General features: G+C 43.8%; 1 protein-coding gene across 7 annotated transcripts in view; it reads right to left on the bottom strand.

Moving 5' to 3' along the window:
• The window catches only part of ACTN4 (actinin alpha 4), a 92,128-nt gene that overhangs the window by 40,527 nt on the left and 32,528 nt on the right, over positions 1 to 19,073 (bottom strand). For all 7 annotated transcript variants that reach the window (XM_060693797.2, XM_060693792.2, XM_060693796.2 and 4 more), the window contains exon 2: positions 3,351 to 3,465. In XM_060693797.2, coding sequence (XP_060549780.1) covers positions 3,351 to 3,465 — 115 coding nt within the window. The remainder of the gene's footprint in view (positions 1 to 3,350; positions 3,466 to 19,073) is intronic.

The raw sequence follows: 19,073 nt of genomic DNA on the forward strand, positions 1-19,073 counted from the left end.
GTCTGAATTTTGATCACATGATCATGGAGGTGCTGCCAAGCGTGAAAAAGGTCATAAGTCACTTTTTTTCAGTGCCATTGTAACTTTAAACAGTCACTAAATGAACCGTCGGAAATCGAGGACCACCTCTACAGGTAGTTCTCGACCTACAACCATTCGTTCAGCAACTGTTCAATATTCCAGTGGCACTGAAAAAAAGTGACTTACATCTGTTCCTCGCACTTACGACCGTCGCAACATCCCCACAATCACGTGACCAAGATTTAACCACTTGGCAAATCAGCATGTACCGTATTTATGACGACCGCAGCATCCTAGATCCTGTAACCGCCATTTGCAAAATTTCGCAGCTGGTTCTGACAAGCCAAGTCACCAGGAGAAGCGATTTCGCTTAACGACCACGTGACTCAGTGAATAACTGCAGTGATTCGCTTAACAACAGTGGCAAAAGAGGTTGTTAAATCGGACACCACTCGCTTAACAACTTGTTCTGCTTAGCAACAGAAACTTCCAATTGTAGTCATAAATAGAGGAATACCTCTAGCCCTCCGGGATTATCATAAATTTGCATCCTGCCATATTGAGAAAAAACTCTATAAACAATTAGAGAGAGAGAGAGACAAAGCCATCTGTTTTGCTTGTCAACCTTCTAGCTGTATTTTTAAAACAACATAAAATTCATTTCCTCATACCTCTGCATCTGTTTTTTTTAATTGGCTCTTTTCCTTAAAGGGTCACCAGAGTCTCTGCATGCCTTTTGGGGCAGACAGGAACAGAATTTTTACCCCAAAGCGTATTCCTCCAATTATATTGTTCTCTCTCTCTCTCTCTCTCTCTCTCTCTCTCTCTCTCTCTCTCTCTCTCTCTCTGTACAATTGCAATAGAAAAGAATATTTGTAGCTCACGGTCGATAATACAATTGTTGACATATGATGCACCATTTCCCCCCTCATTCACATATTTTTCAGTATAATTGGAACGGCCCTGAAAAAATCAAGGCAAGAGGCCTATATCTATTTCTCTATCCATCATTCTATCTATCTATCTATCTATCTATCTATCTATCTATCTATCTAATCTAATCTAATCTAATCTAATCTATCTATATATATCTCCCTCCATCATTCTATCTCTATCATTCTATCTATTTATCTATATCCCTCTCTCTAGCTCTATCTAATCTCTATCTATCAATCTCTATCTGTCTCTCTTTAATCTATATCTATCATCCATCCATCCATCTATCTCTCCCTCCATCACTGAATCTCTCGTTCTATTTATCTATATCCTTCTCTATCTCTATCTAATCTCTATGTCTCTCTCTCTAATCTATATGTATCCATCTATCTATCTATCTATTTATCTATCTATCTCTAATCTCTCTCTCTCTTTCTCTAATCTATATTTATATCTATATCTAGATAGATAGATAGATAGATAGATAGATAGATAGACAGATAGATAGATAGATAGATACCCTCTTTCCCTGAAAATAAGACCTCCCCTGATAATAAGCCCAATTGGGCTTTTGAGCGCATGCACTAAAATAAGCCTCCCCCCGAAAATAAGCCCTCTTCGAAAATATTTAAACACAGAGCTGGAAATCAGGTAAGACGGCAAGAGGAGCCCCATCTTGCTCCACGCACCCCAAAAGAATAAGACCTCCCCAAAAATAAGGCCAAGCACTTATTTCGGGGTTCAAAAACAATATAAGACAGGGTCTTATTTTGGGGGAAAAACGGTAGATAGATGATAGGTAGGTAGGTAGGTAGATAGTTAGATGATAGATATGAGAGAGAGAGAGAGAGAGAGAGAGAGAGAGAGAGAGAGAGAGAGAGAGAGAGAGAGAGAGAGAGAGAGAGATAGAAGATAGATGATAGGTAGATAAATAGAAGATATAGATGATAGATAGATAGACAGACAGAGATAGATAGATAAGATAGATAGATAGATAGAGGTATAGATACAGATACACACACACACACACACACACACAGACAGAGAGAGGGAGGGAGGGAGGGAGGGAGAGAGAGAGTTGTTTTTCGGTTGATTTATTAATTAATTCCAGAAGTATAAACCCAATGAATTTCATTCCCACACCCTCCAGGGGCTGAAGAAGAGCTGCGACAGAAAAGTTTCAAACAGAAGACTTTTTGTATACATTTTTACATGTAAATAAGACAGTACTGGATGGGGTTACATCCTGCTCTGTGATTACTTTCCTGCTTTTTTTGTGTGAGCTGTTGTAAACACCTGCCAATTTAGCTCATTCTTAATGAATGCTACAGCGTACTGTTTTACCATTTTAATCTTTTGTAATACTGTTTTTACTATCTGGTATGCCACCCAGAGTCACCTGCCTGCAAGGCAGGTGGCATATAAATTTAATAAATATAATAGATAAACACAAGTCACCCTATTGTTTAATTGTTTCCTTCCCTGATTTGTGTTGTCCTGACTGTTCATCACTGAGAATATATTGTAACAGAGAAACTCGGTAAATATAACACATTCATAACTTGTGAAGAATCTCTCTCATGTGCTCGGTTCAAATCAACACGAAAAATTAAACACAACCAAAATTCCAGATTTAAATGGGCATAAAGAAAAAAGAGAAGGTATGTTGGTGATCCATTTCTGAGTGTAACTCCTGGGATTACAGATAGTCCTTGATTTACAACCATTCATTTAGTGACCATTAGAAGTTATGACGACACTAAAAAAAAAGTGATTTATAATCGTTTTCACACTTGCAATTGTTGTCGCATCCCCATGGTCATGTGATCAAAATTCAGACGCTCGGCAACTGGCATGTACTTATGACTGTTGCTGTGTCCCGGGGGGGGGGGTGTCACGTGATCCCCTTTTGCGACCTTCGGACAAAAGCCAAGTCGATGGGGAAGCCAGATTCACTTAACAAGCGTGTTGCTAACTCAACAACTGCAGCGGTCCGCTTAACAACTGTGGCAAGAAAGGTCGTAAAATGGGGCCAAACTCACTTAACAGCTCTCTTGCTTAGCGACCAAAATTTAGGGTTGTGATCTGTGGTCGTGATTCAAGGAGGTAGCAAAATTTAAGAGCTTTGGGAATGTCCCTCAAGAAAATATTTCAGACACCTGGTTATCTTCCTCATCCAACAGCTTTAATCAACCTGATACCCTAAACATTGTTTGGGAATTCTCAGAATGGCATTTCCAACAAAAATGGAAAGATCCCCGTTTGGAGAGGACCATATCAGGAAGACCCAAGCATCCAAGAATCATCTCAAGAAGTTACCAAGAGAAGGAGGTCTTAAGAGACCTGAGAAGTCTTCGGTGGTCTCACAGCATGTTGGCCATTTGAAGCCTCACCTGAAATGACCTCCAGCAATAGCATCAGTTTGAGACCATCCCGGAAGTCTTCGTCGATGTTCTCGATCTGCGTGCCGGCTTTCCGAAGGTGGGAATTGCACCATGCTGTGAAAGTCTAGAAGAGAAAAGGTGAAGAGGTATGAAATTTAGGAACATTTAAGACTCAAAAATGCATAGATGAGCACAGCGCTGGACCATCGGAGACATTATTTCGGCCGAGAAGAAGACATCCATAGGATGCCAATTTTCTGCCCCTCATCCCATCCGCTATGTAGCTGCTCCAAAATAGAGGTAGTATCAGGAACGACAGAAGTTACTTCCTAATAGTTCCTTTGTTGTTTCTTGCCTGTAGACGGAATCTTGCCAGACTAAAGCAACTATCTGCAATAACTATTAAATATATTGGGTGGTCCTCAACTTACAACAGTTTGAAGTTACGACAGCACTGAAAAAAGTGACTCATGACCACTGCAGCATTCCCAAGGTCAGGTGATCAAAATTCAGACGCTTAGCAAGTGGCTCATATTTATGACCGTTGCAGTGTCCTGGGGTCATACAATCTCCTTTTGCGACCTTCTGTCCAGGAAAGCCAATGGACAAGCCAGATTCACTTAACAACCGGGTTACAAACTTCACAATTCATTTAGTGACTGTTCGACTTTACAACGGCATTGAAAAAAGTGCCTTATGACCATTTCTCACACTTACGACCGCTGAAGCAGCATCAAAATTCAGAGGCTTGGCAACTGGCACGCACTTATGACGGTTGCAGGGTCCCAGGATCACATGATCCCCTTTCGTGACCCCTTCCGTGAAGTTAACAACTTCAGTGATTCACTTAACAACTTGTGCCAAGAAAAATCGTAAAATGGGGGGACAAAATTCACTTATCAACTCTTCTTGCTTAGCCACAGGAGTTTTGGGCTCAATTGTGTAAGTCAAGGAGTCACAAGGGACACCACTCGGGTGGTGTGAACTTGGGTGAGCTTCCTGGAATCGTCTTTCAAAAGCAGGGGAAGAAATGTAGAAAAGTCCCCGTTGCAATTTCTTCTTTTTGGAAAATTGCATAAGCCGCACAAAGTTTACTTAGGCCTCGTCTGCTGTACCAGGGTTGGCTTTAAGATGACCCTATCGGTTTTTGGAGGGAAAGGATGAGTAAGGAACACATGTGGGGAAAACGGTCTGAAGGAAACTGTTTTTCATCCTCTTTGCACCATTGCGACGAATCATCAAGAGGAGAAGATCAGAAAGGGAAAAATGGAAATCTAATCTAATAAGTGGTACTCATGATCATCCCAGCATCTGATGAAACCATAAGTTGCGACCAAGATGCAACCACTATAAAAGGAGATATTTTCCCCCCACCAAAATAGGTTGGGTTTATGCGCCGCATTAAGAATAGAATAGAATCACAGAGTTGGATTATAGCAGGAAATTCTATATCATTTTAGACAAATCTCTTCTTAAAAACTTCCAGTGTTGGAGCATTCACAACTTCTGGAGGCAAGTTGTTCCACTGATTAATTTATCTCCCTGTCAGGATAATTCCTCCTTAGTTCTAAGTTGCTTCTCTCCTGGATTAGTTTCCACCCGTTGCTTCTTGTCCTGCCTTCTGGAGCTTTGGAGAGAAGCTTGAGTCCCTCTTCCTGCTATCATGTCATCCCTACTCCTTTTTTTTCATCAAACCAGACACACCCAGTTCCAGCAACCATTCTTTGTATGTTTTAGCCTCCAATCCCCTAATAACCTTTGTTGCTCTTCTCTGCACTCTTTCTAGACATAGTTTAGGAAATACATCACCACTGGGTTCATACAACAGGCTAAGGCAAGACAAAAGGAGCCACATTAAGGGCTGGAGAACAGATCCCTCAACACTGTGGCTCAACAGCAGAGAGAAGTTGAGCCCATGTGCCACTTTGACCGATAGCCGCTGGAGTGACCCGCTTTGGAAGGTTTTCAAGAACTACCCACCTATATATATTGTTTGGGAACCAAAGACTCATCTAGGTGAACCTGGGACTGATCCAACTAAACTCTCATAACGTGAACTCACCGGGATGGCAAGATGGAAAACCAAACCAACATGCTCCACAAATGTTATCGTGTTTTCCCCAAAATAAGACCGGGTCTTATATTAATTTTTGCTCCAAAAGACGCATTATGGCTTATTTTCCGGGTAGGTCTTATTTTGGGGGGAATACAGTACTAAACGCCTCTGTCTGCTGACGATCTTAACTGGGGCTTATTTTTGGGGTAGGGCTTTTATTATGAGCATCCTGAAAAAAATTATACTAGGGCTTATTTTCCAGTTGGGTCTTATTTTCAGGGAAAACAGGTTAGTCACCCAAAAAACAATACCGTCCCTATCAGGGTGGATAAAAATCAATGATTTTTTTTTAAAAAAATCAGATTTTTTTGATTTAAATCGGATTTTTTTTTATTTTTATCAAATTTATTTTAATAAAAAACTTTTGGGGTATAAATCTATTGTAAGATAGTTTTCTATTTAAGATACATGAATAATTTAGTTTATTCAGCATGAAATGGAGCTTAGTTATGTAGCAGGAGGCTGTATATTCTGCAACACTGGGACTATCGGTGAGTCAACAGTGGGTCAAAGGAGTAGCAGAGATGACAGTTGCTCTTTAAAAATTATGATTTAAATCAAGTTGATTTAAATCAAGCCTTTTTATTAGTGATTTAAATCATGATTTAAATCGTGATTTAAATCAACTCGATTTAAATCAAATCCACCCTGGTCCCTATTGAGAGATTAGTTGAGAATTGATCCCCAATGGTGCTTCTCCAAAGGCAACCGGACTTTCACTTAACAACCAGATTACTAATTTATCAACTGCAGTGATTCATTTAACAACGATGGCAAGAAAAGTCATAAAGCGGGGACAAAACTCACTTAACAAATGCCTTCACTTAACCGCAGAAACATTTCGGGCTCACAATTGTGGTTGTAAGTTGAGGACTACCTGTGCAATAGCGATTCTTCGAAAGAATCCCTGATTTGTTCATTTGCGAAGGGATAAAATAATTTAAAAAAAAAAAAAAAGATCAGGAGACACCTGGGATCACCTTTTCTGACTAAGAAAAGCCATTTGTTCTGGAATTATTTGGTTACACCTAACAACTTAATCATCACCATTCCTCTTGAAAGTTTTGCTTCAGGGAAAAGCTGATTTTTATTTTATTTTTTTTGTGCCAGCGTAGGTATTTTCTCGGCCGACACAAGGCACGTTAAGTCTTTTGTGAGTTGTTTCTGTTGCTTTTGAATGAAATGCGTTAGTCAGAAAAGGGCTCCTGAAATCCTTTTGATTCCGGGCTAGCACAGATCAGTAATAGGGTTTCCCTCCCACAATGCTGCCTTTGAGAAAAGGATGCCCAAGGTAAATTTTATACGTCCTATTTATTTAATCGTGCATTTGATCGATACGGCCGCCTCTCTCGGTAGGAGACTCTGGGTGGCCGAAAGAACTAAACACTGTAAACAAAACACTAAATTACAAACTAAATAAACTAAGCACTAAACGTTAAACGACACTAAAAGGTAAACACTAAACTTAACTCAAAACTAAACTAAATCAATGACAATGAAAGGCATTACAAAAATAAAAAATGCAAAGCTGCCACCCAGATCAGGCGCACAATCTAACTGAAACACCTTCCGTCCACCCATCCCTGGAAGTTCAACCACATCTCTCTTCTCCCGCCTCTGCGCATGGACTCCCTCGCCCATGCTGCTCTGCCCTTGCCAAATGTGCCCATTTACGTTCAAAGGGAGAAGCCCCAAGGAGGCGAGGCGGGTGGCGGTGATGGAGCAGACTTTTCTAGTTATTCAGCTCTGGGGCTATGAATAGGTCTTGTCATGCTACGTCTGTTGTCACCCACAGCAGCTCCAACTCCCAACACCTCCCTGCGTCTCACACTCACATGCACGCACACACACACACAGGGAACAGATGGCATGGCCTCCTCAATCATCCATCCATCCAGTGTCTGCATGTCTGTCCATCCATCTACAGCAGAGGTCTTCAAACTTGGCAGCTTTAAGACTTGTGGACTTCAACTCCCAGAATTCCCAGAGTTGAAGTCCACAAGTCTTAAAGCTGCCAAGTTTGGGGACCCCTGATGTACAGTCTCTCCATCCGTCCCTTCATCCATCCATCAACAAGGTCTCTATCCATCTAGTGTCTGTATGTCTGTCCATCCGCCCATCAACAGTGTGTGACTGCCTATTCATCCATCTACAGTGTTTGTCTGTCTGTCCATCCATCTACAGTCTCTCCTTCTGTCCCTTCATCCATCCATCAATAAGGTCTCTATCGATCTAGTGTCTGTATGTCTGTCCATTCACCCATCAACAGTGTTTGTTTGTCTGTCTGTTTATCCATCTACCGTCTGTCCGTCCATCCATGTATCCACTCATCAACAGGGTCTCTCTATCCATCTACAGTGTCTGTATGTCCGTCCATCCACCCACCCACCAACCGTGACTATCTATTCATCCATCTACAGTGTTTCTTTATCTGTCTGTCCACCCATCTAGCGTCTGCCTGTCCATCTACTCATCTCTCTCTGTCTGCATCTGCCTATCTAATTTACATGGCCGCCCGTCTCACCAGAAGTGCCTCTGGCCGGCGTACAACAATAAAACCCTAGTATCAAAACAACCAATATAAAACTGTAATAAAGATAGGGACAATCGTGATTAAAAATGAAATGAAATTAAAATATAAAACTAATATAAAAATTAGAATTCTTTTTTTCCGGACAAGTCCCCAGAGGAGCTAAGAGGGAGGTTTCACTCACCTTCTTCATTCAGAAATGGAGACCAGACCTGATCGAGGGACCAGCCGTGCCACCCCAGCTCCTCTGTAAGTGCCAATGGGGCTGGGCACACTTGCCCAAGCTGCTTTAAACGGGCCTTCAGAGCCCCGGGCATCTTTGGACCCCCACCCCGGAACCACGGGACAATTGGAAGTGGAAAGAGGCAGCCCGGATGGAGGCAGAATCCAGCGGGCAGCTTTGTCCTCGTCCCCAAAGCTGGCAAACCAGTGCAAAGTTGAGCAGCATCGGAAAGAATCGGAAAGGGCAAAGGGGAGGGCCCAAGAGACCCACAAGAGAAGCTCATCTGTTTTTCTCAAGGCAGGCAGGACAGCCAGTGCTCGAGGTGCGGTGGGGGGGGCAGGGGAGAAGCCAGAAGCTGGGCAAAGGCACCGTGTGGCACAAAGAGACCAGTGTTGAGCTGGGCAGTCTGCAAAACACGGGAGATCGGGTGCCGGGGTTCCTCCTGAGAATCACACACCAATTACCTAATTCCGTGATGGTGAACCTATGGCACGCGTGCCACAGCGGGCACGCGAGCCGTCGCCCAGCTGTCCACTGTGCATGCACGCGCACCTCCTGCCAGCCAGCTGATTTTTCAGGATGTGCAGAGGATGGGGTGCATGCAGGAGACGCGTGCACATGTGCAGGGGGTCATGCGTGCGTGTGGGGGGCAGGGGAGCACAGGGGGGGAGCAGCGCGCATTCCGGAAGTGCGGAAACGGCACTGAGTTGAGGCACTGAGCCGAGGTGGCATAGTGGTCAGAGTGCAGCACTGCAGGCTACTTCAGCTGACTGCTAGCTGCAGTTCAAATCTCACTGGCTCAAGGTTGACTCAGGCTTCCATCCAACCACTTAGAGCAGTGTTTCTCAACCTTGGTAGCTTGAAGATGGGTGGACTTCAACTCCCAGAATACCCCAGCCAGCAACGCTGGCTGGGGGATTCTGGGAGTTGAAGTCCACCCATCTTCAAGCTTCCAAGGTTGAGAAACACTGACTTAGAGAGTGCTGTAAAAGCACTATGAAGCGGTATATAAGTCTAAGTGCTATTGCTATTGCCCGCCCTTCCTTCCTTCCATCCATCCATCCATCCATCCATCCATCCATCCATCCATCCATCCATCGTTTGCAGTGGTTAGAATGCAGTATTGCAGGCTGACTCTGCCCACTGCCAGGAGTTCAATTCTGACATGCTCAAGGTTGACTCAGCCTTCCATCCTTCCGAGGGGGGTAAAATGAGGACCCAGATTGTTGGGGGCAATAAGCTGACTCTGTAAACCGCTTTAGAGAGGGCTGTAAAAGCACTATGAAGCAGTATATAAGTCTAAGTGCTATTGCTAAGTGCTAAGTTCGCAACAAACTAGATTTGGGGAGGTTTGACTTTGATTGAGGATATTCTGAGCATGATGCCTCCATGATGATGGACTACTTCACTAGCTGGGGCTTACCCCATCCCCGCTCTGTGGCCTATTCAACAGACCATCATTCTAGCAAGCCATGGTGTAAGGCAGCGCCTGACTCCGTTTCCCTCTGCTTGAGAGGAAAGTCATAAGAGTAAAAAAAAAACAAAAAAAAAAGGATTTTTGCTTTTTTTTTTTTTTTTTTAAAGAGCTCAACATATTTTAAAGTCATTATCCCGATGTCTCGTTTTTTTCCAAGTCCAATGCAACTTGGACTTGGAAGCATTTCTCTCCGGTCAACAGAAGCCCGATTTCAATTCCCAGGACTTTTTGCTGGAATTTGGGATGTTCTCTTCCAACCAGGAAACCAGAATGTATTTTGCTCCAACTCCAGCTGAAGCTCATCTTCTCAACTCCAAGGGATTCCATGGAGAACGCTGCCTATTTTTATATAATTCCTGCCTGAGGGACAGCTGTTTGGATCACAAGGCAGAAAGGGGAAAAAATATATGGGGTTTTGATTTTTAATGTATTTTAATATGCGTTTAATATGTATTTTAACATGTTTCTTACTTGGGTTGAGATTGTATGTCTTAACTGTTGTGAGCCGCCCTGAGTCCTATGGAGATAGGGTGGCATATAAATCTAATTAAAATAAATAAAATAAATAAATAAATATCTATAAACACGAAGCTGATCCAGCTTTATATAAATGTGCTTTGGCTGGCCATTCGAACAATGGGTTTTTTAGATCAATGTTTTCCCCCAACCTTGGCAACTTTCAAGATGCGTGGACTTCAACGCCCAGAATTCCTCTGCAGTCAGCATGAATTCCCCAACCAGCATGAAGAATTCTGGGAGTTGAAGTCCACACCTCATAAAATTGCACGATGGCTGGGGAAATTCTTAGAATTCACAAATCTTAAAAAGTTGCCGAAGTTGAGAAAGAATTTAGAATAACAAAGTTGGAAGGGACCTTGGAGGTCTTCTAGTCCAACCCCCTGCTTAGGCAGGAAATCCTACACCACTTCAGACAATCCTAGTCCAAAAAGTCCGGATTAGATATTTCTGCGCGAACCAGTTCCTAAGTGACAGGCGTTGCTCCACGTTCAGAGAGAGAAAGAAAAATAAAATAAACCAAATTAGTCTCATTGCATATTATGTGACATGGAGCTTTCTGAATGTCTGTAACAGAATCCGGGCGCAGCCGTATCCAATATCAAAAAATGCAATTTTTTTATTTTTACTTTTGGGTCTACGAATAACCCAAGGACAGGGGAAGGATCAAATTAAATGCATCCTGTTTTAGGGAGAACCTGATAGACAAACCTCGGTTAACTCTCCTTTCTCCAGCCAGCCGAGCCTTAAGGTCAAACTGCAGGCAGTGCTGAAAATTAATAAGACTTAAATGTGTGATTTTTGACAAGAGGGTGTGACTTGGCATTTAGAGAGAAAGCGAAGGAGGTAATTAAGCACGCCCGTGTTTTGCCAGGTCCCGTTCTGGCAAGTTTTCCCCTCCACCCTTGCCAACCGTTCAACACTCAGGGATTGTTAGCTAACTTTTTTTTTTTTTTCACGAGAGCCCCATCAGCCCAGATCTCTCTGGTGGTTTTGCGAGCCAGCATTTTCCCCTCCCCACGCTGCTCAACCGCTTCGGCCTGCTTCTTGTTGCAACGGGCACGGCATCCGAAACCAGTCCTGGGAAGCGTTCGTCAAACGAAAGCCGGGTCCTGGCAAGCCGTGTCTCCAAAGGTGCGGTCCAGAAAGTCAAGATGGCAGCCGGGAGGGTTTGGCTGTCGAAATACACCCCCTTGTTTTTATTCGCAACCGTGGCCAGGAGGAGGAGGAGGAGGAGGAGGAGGACTGGAGGATTCTTGGCACTCTCTGAGCTTGGTGGTTTTTCTTGCAGACGTTTCATAACCCAATTAGGTAACATCATCAGTTCTAGTCCAACTAGTTTGGGTCATGAAGAAGAAGTGGTGGAGAAGGACAAGAAGGGGGGTGGAGAAGGAGTGATGGAAAAGGAGTGATGGAGGAGGAGAAAGAGAAGAAGCTGTTGCAGGAGTGGTGGTGAAAGAGGAGAAAGGAGGAGGAGGAGGAATGATGGAGGAGGAAGAGGAAGAGGAAAAGGAAAATGAGAAGGGGTGGGGTGGGGTGGGGGTTGAAGGATGGATGGATGGAAAAGAAGTGGTGAAGGAGAAGGAAGAGGAGAAGAAGAAGAGAAAGTGGTAGTGGTAGAAAAGCAGAAGACGGAAGAGAAGGAGTGGTGGAGAAGAAGAACTGGTGGTGAAGGAGAAGTGGTGGTGGAGGAGAAAGGAGTGATGAAGGAGAAGGAAGAGGAGGAGGAGGAGAGGAGAAAGTGGTAGTGAAGGAATGGTGAAGAAGAAGGAAGAGAAGACATTAAAGGAGTGGTGAAGGAGAAGTGGTGGAGGAAAAGAAGAGGAGTGGTGAAGGAGAAGGAAGAGGAGAGGAGAAAGTGGTAGTGAAGGAATGGTGAAGAAGAAGGAAGAGAAGACATTAAAGGAATGGTGAAGGAGGAGGAGGGATTGAGGAGTGGTGAAGAACGAGGAGCCATCAAGTTTGTCTGATCTTCCTCAGATCAGGAGGAGCCACTGGATATTGTCTGACCTTCATCAGAAAGTGGCCTCCAACATCTCGGCCTTTGCAGAGCACGAAACTCTGGAGTCCTTGACAATACAAGATGCTTGTTTGATGCATTTAAGTCCTGAGATCAACTGTTTTTGTCTCCTGATCTGATATCTGGGAGATTTCAACCAAGCTGCTCTGGAACCCTGGCTAGATGCCATCAAAAGCTGTGGACATCTTCTTACACAGAGCTCCCTTTTTTCCCCCCCACTCCCTGCATGTATTCTAAAAAGGGATCTCGGTGTGAAGACGTTCAATCAAGCTCCCTTACGGACCAACCATCGCACGCTCTTGATTTCAAGCGAGAAAGATCTTCCTTGCAACCAGTTGTCCCCTTCAGAATGTCCCACAAACACCTCTGTAATTCTGGCAACAGAAACATTTGAGAGGAAGGCAAGAAAAATGTCGGCAGGACTCTCCTCGGTGCCATGCGCCAGCTGCGAAAATACACTACAAAAACAATGCGGGGGGGGGGGAGAGAACGAGATGGAATTGGAGATCTTCCAAGAAGCACTGGGGGAACAGGATAGGAAAGAAATATTTATGGAAAGTTTGATATATGGAGGAGAAGGAACGGTTTGCCCCAGGAGGGGGCGGATCTGTAGGAAAGTGGAAATTTGGAAGGGAAGACAGTGCATGCAATTCATAACAGGAGACGCTGTTTAATTTACGAGCTCTGGAAATAAAAATACCTCATTAAAAAAGATCCATATTTATTATGCTTTAATTTCAGTGCTCGGCTTCTGCCTTCAGGAACTCAGAAATGCAAAAGAGAGAAAGAGCGAGGGAGGGAGAGAAAGAGGGAGGGAAGGAGAACCACTGCAAAGCACTTACGCTAAGAAGCAAGAAAAACTGGATTTCGGAGTTAAATTCTTCCGACAGAAGTTCAGAATATACAAGTCTCTCAACTTTTTCCATGCCACTTCTGGCCTCTCTGTGGCCACACCTAAATTCTTTTAAGTTCGCCTTATCTGAGGCCGTGGCTGAATCCAGGCGAGCAGGAAGTGAAGCAGGACAAAGCTGGGCTCCCAAGATCAAACACCGGAAGATTTAATCTTCCTTGCCAAACATCAAATCCCACGAGAATCGCTTCTTCCCACAATGCAAAAACCTCACAGTAAGGATTATTCCACCAGCGACAGGCCAGGTTTTTCGAACATGGAACACGAGTTTGCAGAAAACTGGGGGCCCGGTAGACAAGTCCTCCAATTCTTTGGCTCTTTATTTTTTTAAAAATATATATTTTATTTTATTCTGTTCAATTTTTTTTTCTTTTGGCTTTTTTTAAAATTTTGGCACCTGACCTTATATTTAAAAAAAACTAGCAATCCGAAGCTGAATATTTTTTGTCCATTTTCCCCCAAACCAGAGGTGAATTTCAGCAGGTTCTGCAGAACCGGTAGCGGAAATTTTGAGTAGTTCGGAGAACCGGTAGTAAAAATTCTGACTGGCCCCGCCCCCATCTATTCTTTGCTTCCCAAGTCCCAGCTGATCGGGAGGAAATGGGGATTTTGCAGTAACCTTCCCCTGGATTGGGGTGGGAATGGAGATTTTACAGTATCCTTCCCCTGCCACTCCCACCAAGCCACGCCCACCAAGCCATGCCACGCCCAGCAAGCATTAATTCCACTTAATAGGTGGAACAACTTGCCACTAGAAGTTGTGAATGCTCCAACACTGGATATTTTTAAGAAGATGTTGGATAACCATTTGTCTGAAGTGGTGTAGGGTTTCCTGCCTGGGTAGGGGGTTGGACTAGAAGACCTCTAAGGTCCCTTCCACTCTAGAATAACTCTGTTATTCTATTCTATTCTAAGCCACACCCACAGAACCGGTAGTAAAAAAATTTGAAACCCACCACTGCCCCAAATCTCCAATTCTTAGGCCTAGCAGAACCAATGGCTGGCCAAATTATTATTATTTCAAAGACAGCATTTCAAGCCACGCTGGACTGTTGACTTTCCTTCTCCTAAGCACTTCCAGAGCAGTTTTCAAAAATTAAATGTTCCCTTGCCTCTCTCTTCTTGTAAACGCTGGACTTACGGTTTCTTCTGACCAAACTCTGTTGGGCATTGTCTTGCTTTCTTATTTACTTTTCCATCATACATTTTAACAATTGGACGTTGGGTACAGATCTGCTGCTGATGTGTAGAGTAGACGCGCAAACAAAAAAAAAAAACTTATTTATTTTCCAAGCAGGAGCCCTGGAAAGTCTGGATCTGGAACAGGGTTTTTCAAACTTGGCCACTTTAAGAGATGTGGACTTTAACTCCCAAGAATTCTGGGAGTTGAAGTCCACACAACTTCAAGCATGGTGACTGAGAATTCTGGGAGCTGAAGTCCACACAACTTCAAGCATGGTGACTGAGAATTCTGGGAGCTGAAGTCCACACAACTTCAAGCATGGTGACTGAGAATTCTGGGAGCTGAAGTCCACACAACTTCAAGCATGGTCCCTGGGGAATTCTGGGAGCTGAAGTCCACACAACTTCAAGCATGGTGCCTGGGGAATTCTGGGAGCTGAAGTCCACACAATTTCAAGCATGGTGCCTGGGGAATTCTGGGAGCTGAAGTCCACACAACTTCAAGCATGGTGACTGAGAATTCTGGGAGCTAAAGTCCACACAACTTCAAGCATGGTGCCTGGGGAATTCTGGGAGCTGAAGTCCACACAACTTCAAGCATGGTGACTGAGAATTCTGGGAACTGAAGTCCACACAACTTCAAGCATGGTGCCTGGGGAATTCTGGGAGCTGAAGTCCACACAACTTCAAGCATGGTGACTGAGAATTCTGGGAGCTGAAGTCCATCCTTTATCCAGAACCTCTCCACTGGCATTTCCAATATCCTCTCTTCTTTTTCCTACCTTGCCTAGTTAATATTAAAGAAGTTTCTTTAAAATGCTTCAGGCTTTCCCAATCTCCGAGGCCGACCGGCTCTTCAACGACGGAGCCTCCCCCCAAATTAACTGAGGGAAAACAAGAAGGGCAGATCTCCCCACAATCTGCATGGGGACGAGAGGTTTCCTTGCAGCAGCCCTTGACTAGGGTCACTCCTTAGCTGCTTTGTAGTCCTCTGCCAGGTGTTTCTGGAGCAAGCTCCCCCCACCCCCAAAGCCAGCAGCCTAGCAAAGGGGGAGGGGGCTACAGAATCATCTAAAGGTGAGACCGGGGAGGGGGGGGGCAAATCCCCGCCACACCGTTCACAGACCATGGCACACGGACGGACGGTGCAAGGCAGCTCTGCCCAGGCCTGACTGTTTCATTAACCTGAAAGGTCAGGAAAAGCGATCCAGGGATAATCTGTCCACCGTTGTTGCTCGGCAACTGACATGTCCAGGACACGCGGTCTGGAAAAGAATGGTCAAAGGGCCAATGCTTTGTCCCCCCCCCCCTTTTAAGGGGGGGTGGGTGGGTTAAATCAGGGAGCCAACAGGTAAGAGTAAGAATAAGAATAATTTTATTTCTATACCGCCTTTCTCCCGAAGGACTCAGGGCGGTGCACAGCCTATTAAAAGCACAAGACAAACATCAATTAAAATTATTTAAAATTATTAAATAATTCGGCTCAATTTAAAACCCCAGAAATTTAAAACACCCAATTTAAAAATCATTACATTGATAGCCCGGTTTGGCGGAACAGCAGGGTCCTATGCCATGGAGCGCTTTAAAGGTGGTGACCGAAGTGGTACACCGTGGTACACCGAAGGGTCAAATCTTTCCTTCCTCCTCCTCCTCCTCCTCTTCCCAAATTAGCTTCCAGAATAATTGCAGGATTGGGATGGGTTGGCACCCACCCACCCACGCCCATCCATTGCCCCAGCAGGAGGGGTAAGGGGGCGTAGCGGCTGTTTAAAGCATCTTCCTTTTTTTAAAAAAAAACAACTTCCAACTTCCTGCTAAGGATGCTAAAAGGAGGAGGCTGGAATCAAACAGGGAAACAAAAGAAAAGAAAAAAAGACACTGATTATTTTGGGAGAATTATGGTTTTTGCAACTGCAGGTTTGGCCGAAAGCATCCCGCTGCGTCGGGTGGGACAGGGAGGAAGCGGGAGAGGGTCACCGCTGGTCTTTAAATACCAACAAACCGGGTTTCAACTGTGATCTCAGCGGCCGCAGCATGGACTGGGGAAAGGTGAGGATTAAAAGACCCCCCTTCCTTTGCAGCCCAGAATACCCAGAAAGTGCCCAATTCGAACTCGGGTGACAAGTTCTGTGTAGGCAGGCACCAAATTAAAACTCAACCACCGGTATAAACGACCGAGGAGAGGACATGCCGAAGTCAAGTCAATGGAGTTTCTCCATCATCCAAGTCACCGTTGTCCCAAAAGGTGCTTTTTTTCCCCAAAAGGAAACTTGCAATTTTTCTTTTCTTTTTCTTTGAAAATGCTTTAAAGTTATTTAGAACTAAAGAAGCTTTTTGGATGAGAAGCGAAATGTTTTCAAAGGGAAAAAGCAACAAGAACAAAGGCCAGTTGCCTTTTTGGGGGAAAAAGCACCTTTGGGACATGCTGAAGTCGTCCACCAACCGCAGGAGAAACGAGGGGCACCTAAGAGGCATCCAAACCCCTCTTCTCTGTTCCTTCAGCCTTCTGCAAATACCGATAGGTTCCTGGCTGGGTCAAGGTGGGCTTCTCTAGGCTTGGAGGTGCCCACCATGCCTATGAAGTGCATGTTTTAAATGGGGTGGAAGTCCATTTACAAGAAAGTCCTCAAGTTACAACCATTCGTTTAGTGACTGTTTGAAGTTACAGCGGCACCGATAAATGTGATTTATGACTGGTTTTCACACTTACGACCGTTGCAGCATCCCCATGGTCACGTGATCAAAGCTGCCAGCCTGCCTGCATGCCTCATCATTTATCTATTATAATACCTATTTCTATTATCTATCATCTCTCTGTCTTTGTCTGTCTTTCTGTCTGTCTCTCATTTATCTATTACCCTATTTCTATTATCTATTTATCATCTGTCTGTCTTTGTCTCTCTCTTTCTATCCATCCTTATCTATCTATCTATCTATCTATCTATCTATCTATCAATCTATCATCTATCTATTGTTTTATCTAACATTCTATCTATCTATCCATCCATCCATCCATCCATCTATCTATCTCTCTATCTATCATCTATCTATCGTTTTATCTATCATTCTATCATTCTATCTATCAATCATCTATTGTTTTATCTATCATTCTATCTATCTATCAATCATCTATCGTTTTATCTATCATTCTATCTATCTATCTATCATTCTATCTGTCTATCTATCTATCTATCTATCTATCTATCTATCAATCTATCATCTATCTATTGTTTTATCTAACATTCTATCTATCTATCCATCCATCCATCCATCCATCTATCTATCTCTCTATCTATCATCTATCTATCGTTTTATCTATCATTCTATCATTCTATCTATCAATCATCTATTGTTTTATCTATCATTCTATCTATCTATCAATCATCTATCGTTTTATCTATCATTCTATCTATCTATCTATCATTCTATCTGTCTATCTATCTATCTATCTATCTATCTATCTATCTATCTATTTCATTGGCCGCCCATCTCACCACAGATGGGCTGCTTACAATATTAAATTTACAATATTTATGGCATGCTGCACTCTCCCGCCGTCATCCGATCACCATTTGTGACCTTCCCAGCTGGCTAAAGTCAACGGGGAGAAACCCAGATTCACTTCATAACTTCATGACTTACTTAACAAGGGCAGCGATTCGCTCAACAATTATTATTATTATTTTATTTTTATTATTTATTTGATTTGTATGCCGCCCTATCTCCATAGGACTCAGGGCGGCTCGCAACAATTGCGGCAAACAAGTCATAAAATAGGACGCAATTCACTTAATAACTGTCTTGCTTAGCGACAAGAAATGTTGGGCTCCGTTGTGCCCGTTAAGTCGAGGACTACCTGTACTTGAGATCTAATGAAACAGAAGTCAACATGGCAATCTCAAAGGAGCCCCCCACTCCAAAAGTTGCTGATCTGCAAGCGAGCATCTCCAGTTTACGCTCCACTTCTGATGCCGCTTCAAGGGGTCTCATTTGCACCTCTATATTTATATTTTGGCTAAAAGCCAAACCTCCTCATTTCTATTCAGGTTCGGAATAGAACCTGCATCTCGCAGCATCTGCGGTCCCAACTCTTAACGCTGGCTTCCAACTTTAGAGCAACCGCAAGTCAATGTGTAAAAGCATCCGAGACTTCTAAAACAGCCTTTTCCGCTTCTAAAAATTAAATCCCTCGGGCCTCACAACTCAAACTCTCTCTCCACAGGACGCTAAGGAACCAGACGTGTCCTGTCTTCAACCAGAAAATACCAAATTAAGGGAAGGGGGTGGGAGGCAAAACCGCATGCTTCCCAAAGATTAACTAGGAGGGACCTTTCTCAGCTCAGGTCCTGCACTGCCCCCCACCCCACCCCCCATTAAAAAACACCGGAAGGGCAGCAGGTTAAGAAAGGTCTAGTCACGAGCAAAAGCTTGGGAAATTTAAGATGGTAAATCAAGGTTTGAGCTGAGAGAGTGTGTCAGCCAGTCTTGTGAGCAAGGCCAGGTTAAAAAAAAAAGAAAGGTGCCGATAAAGGAGAATATTGGTAGCGCAGGATGGAAATGAGGGGTCCTTGGTGCTCCCTGAGCTTGTTTTCACACCGACGTTTCATGACCCAGCTTGGGAACGTGATCAGTGCACCAATGGTGCAACCCTTGTTTGATAAATGAAACATCTGCAAGAAAAATATAATTTAGAACTATTAATCAGTGGAACGACTTGCCTCCAGAAGTTGTGGGGTGCTCCAACACTGGAAGTTTTGA

This window comes from Pantherophis guttatus, chromosome 10 (genome assembly GCF_059756535.1).
Source record: "Pantherophis guttatus breed Tessera chromosome 10, ASM5975653v1, whole genome shotgun sequence".
In the NCBI taxonomy this organism is placed as follows: Eukaryota; Metazoa; Chordata; class Lepidosauria; order Squamata; family Colubridae; genus Pantherophis; species Pantherophis guttatus.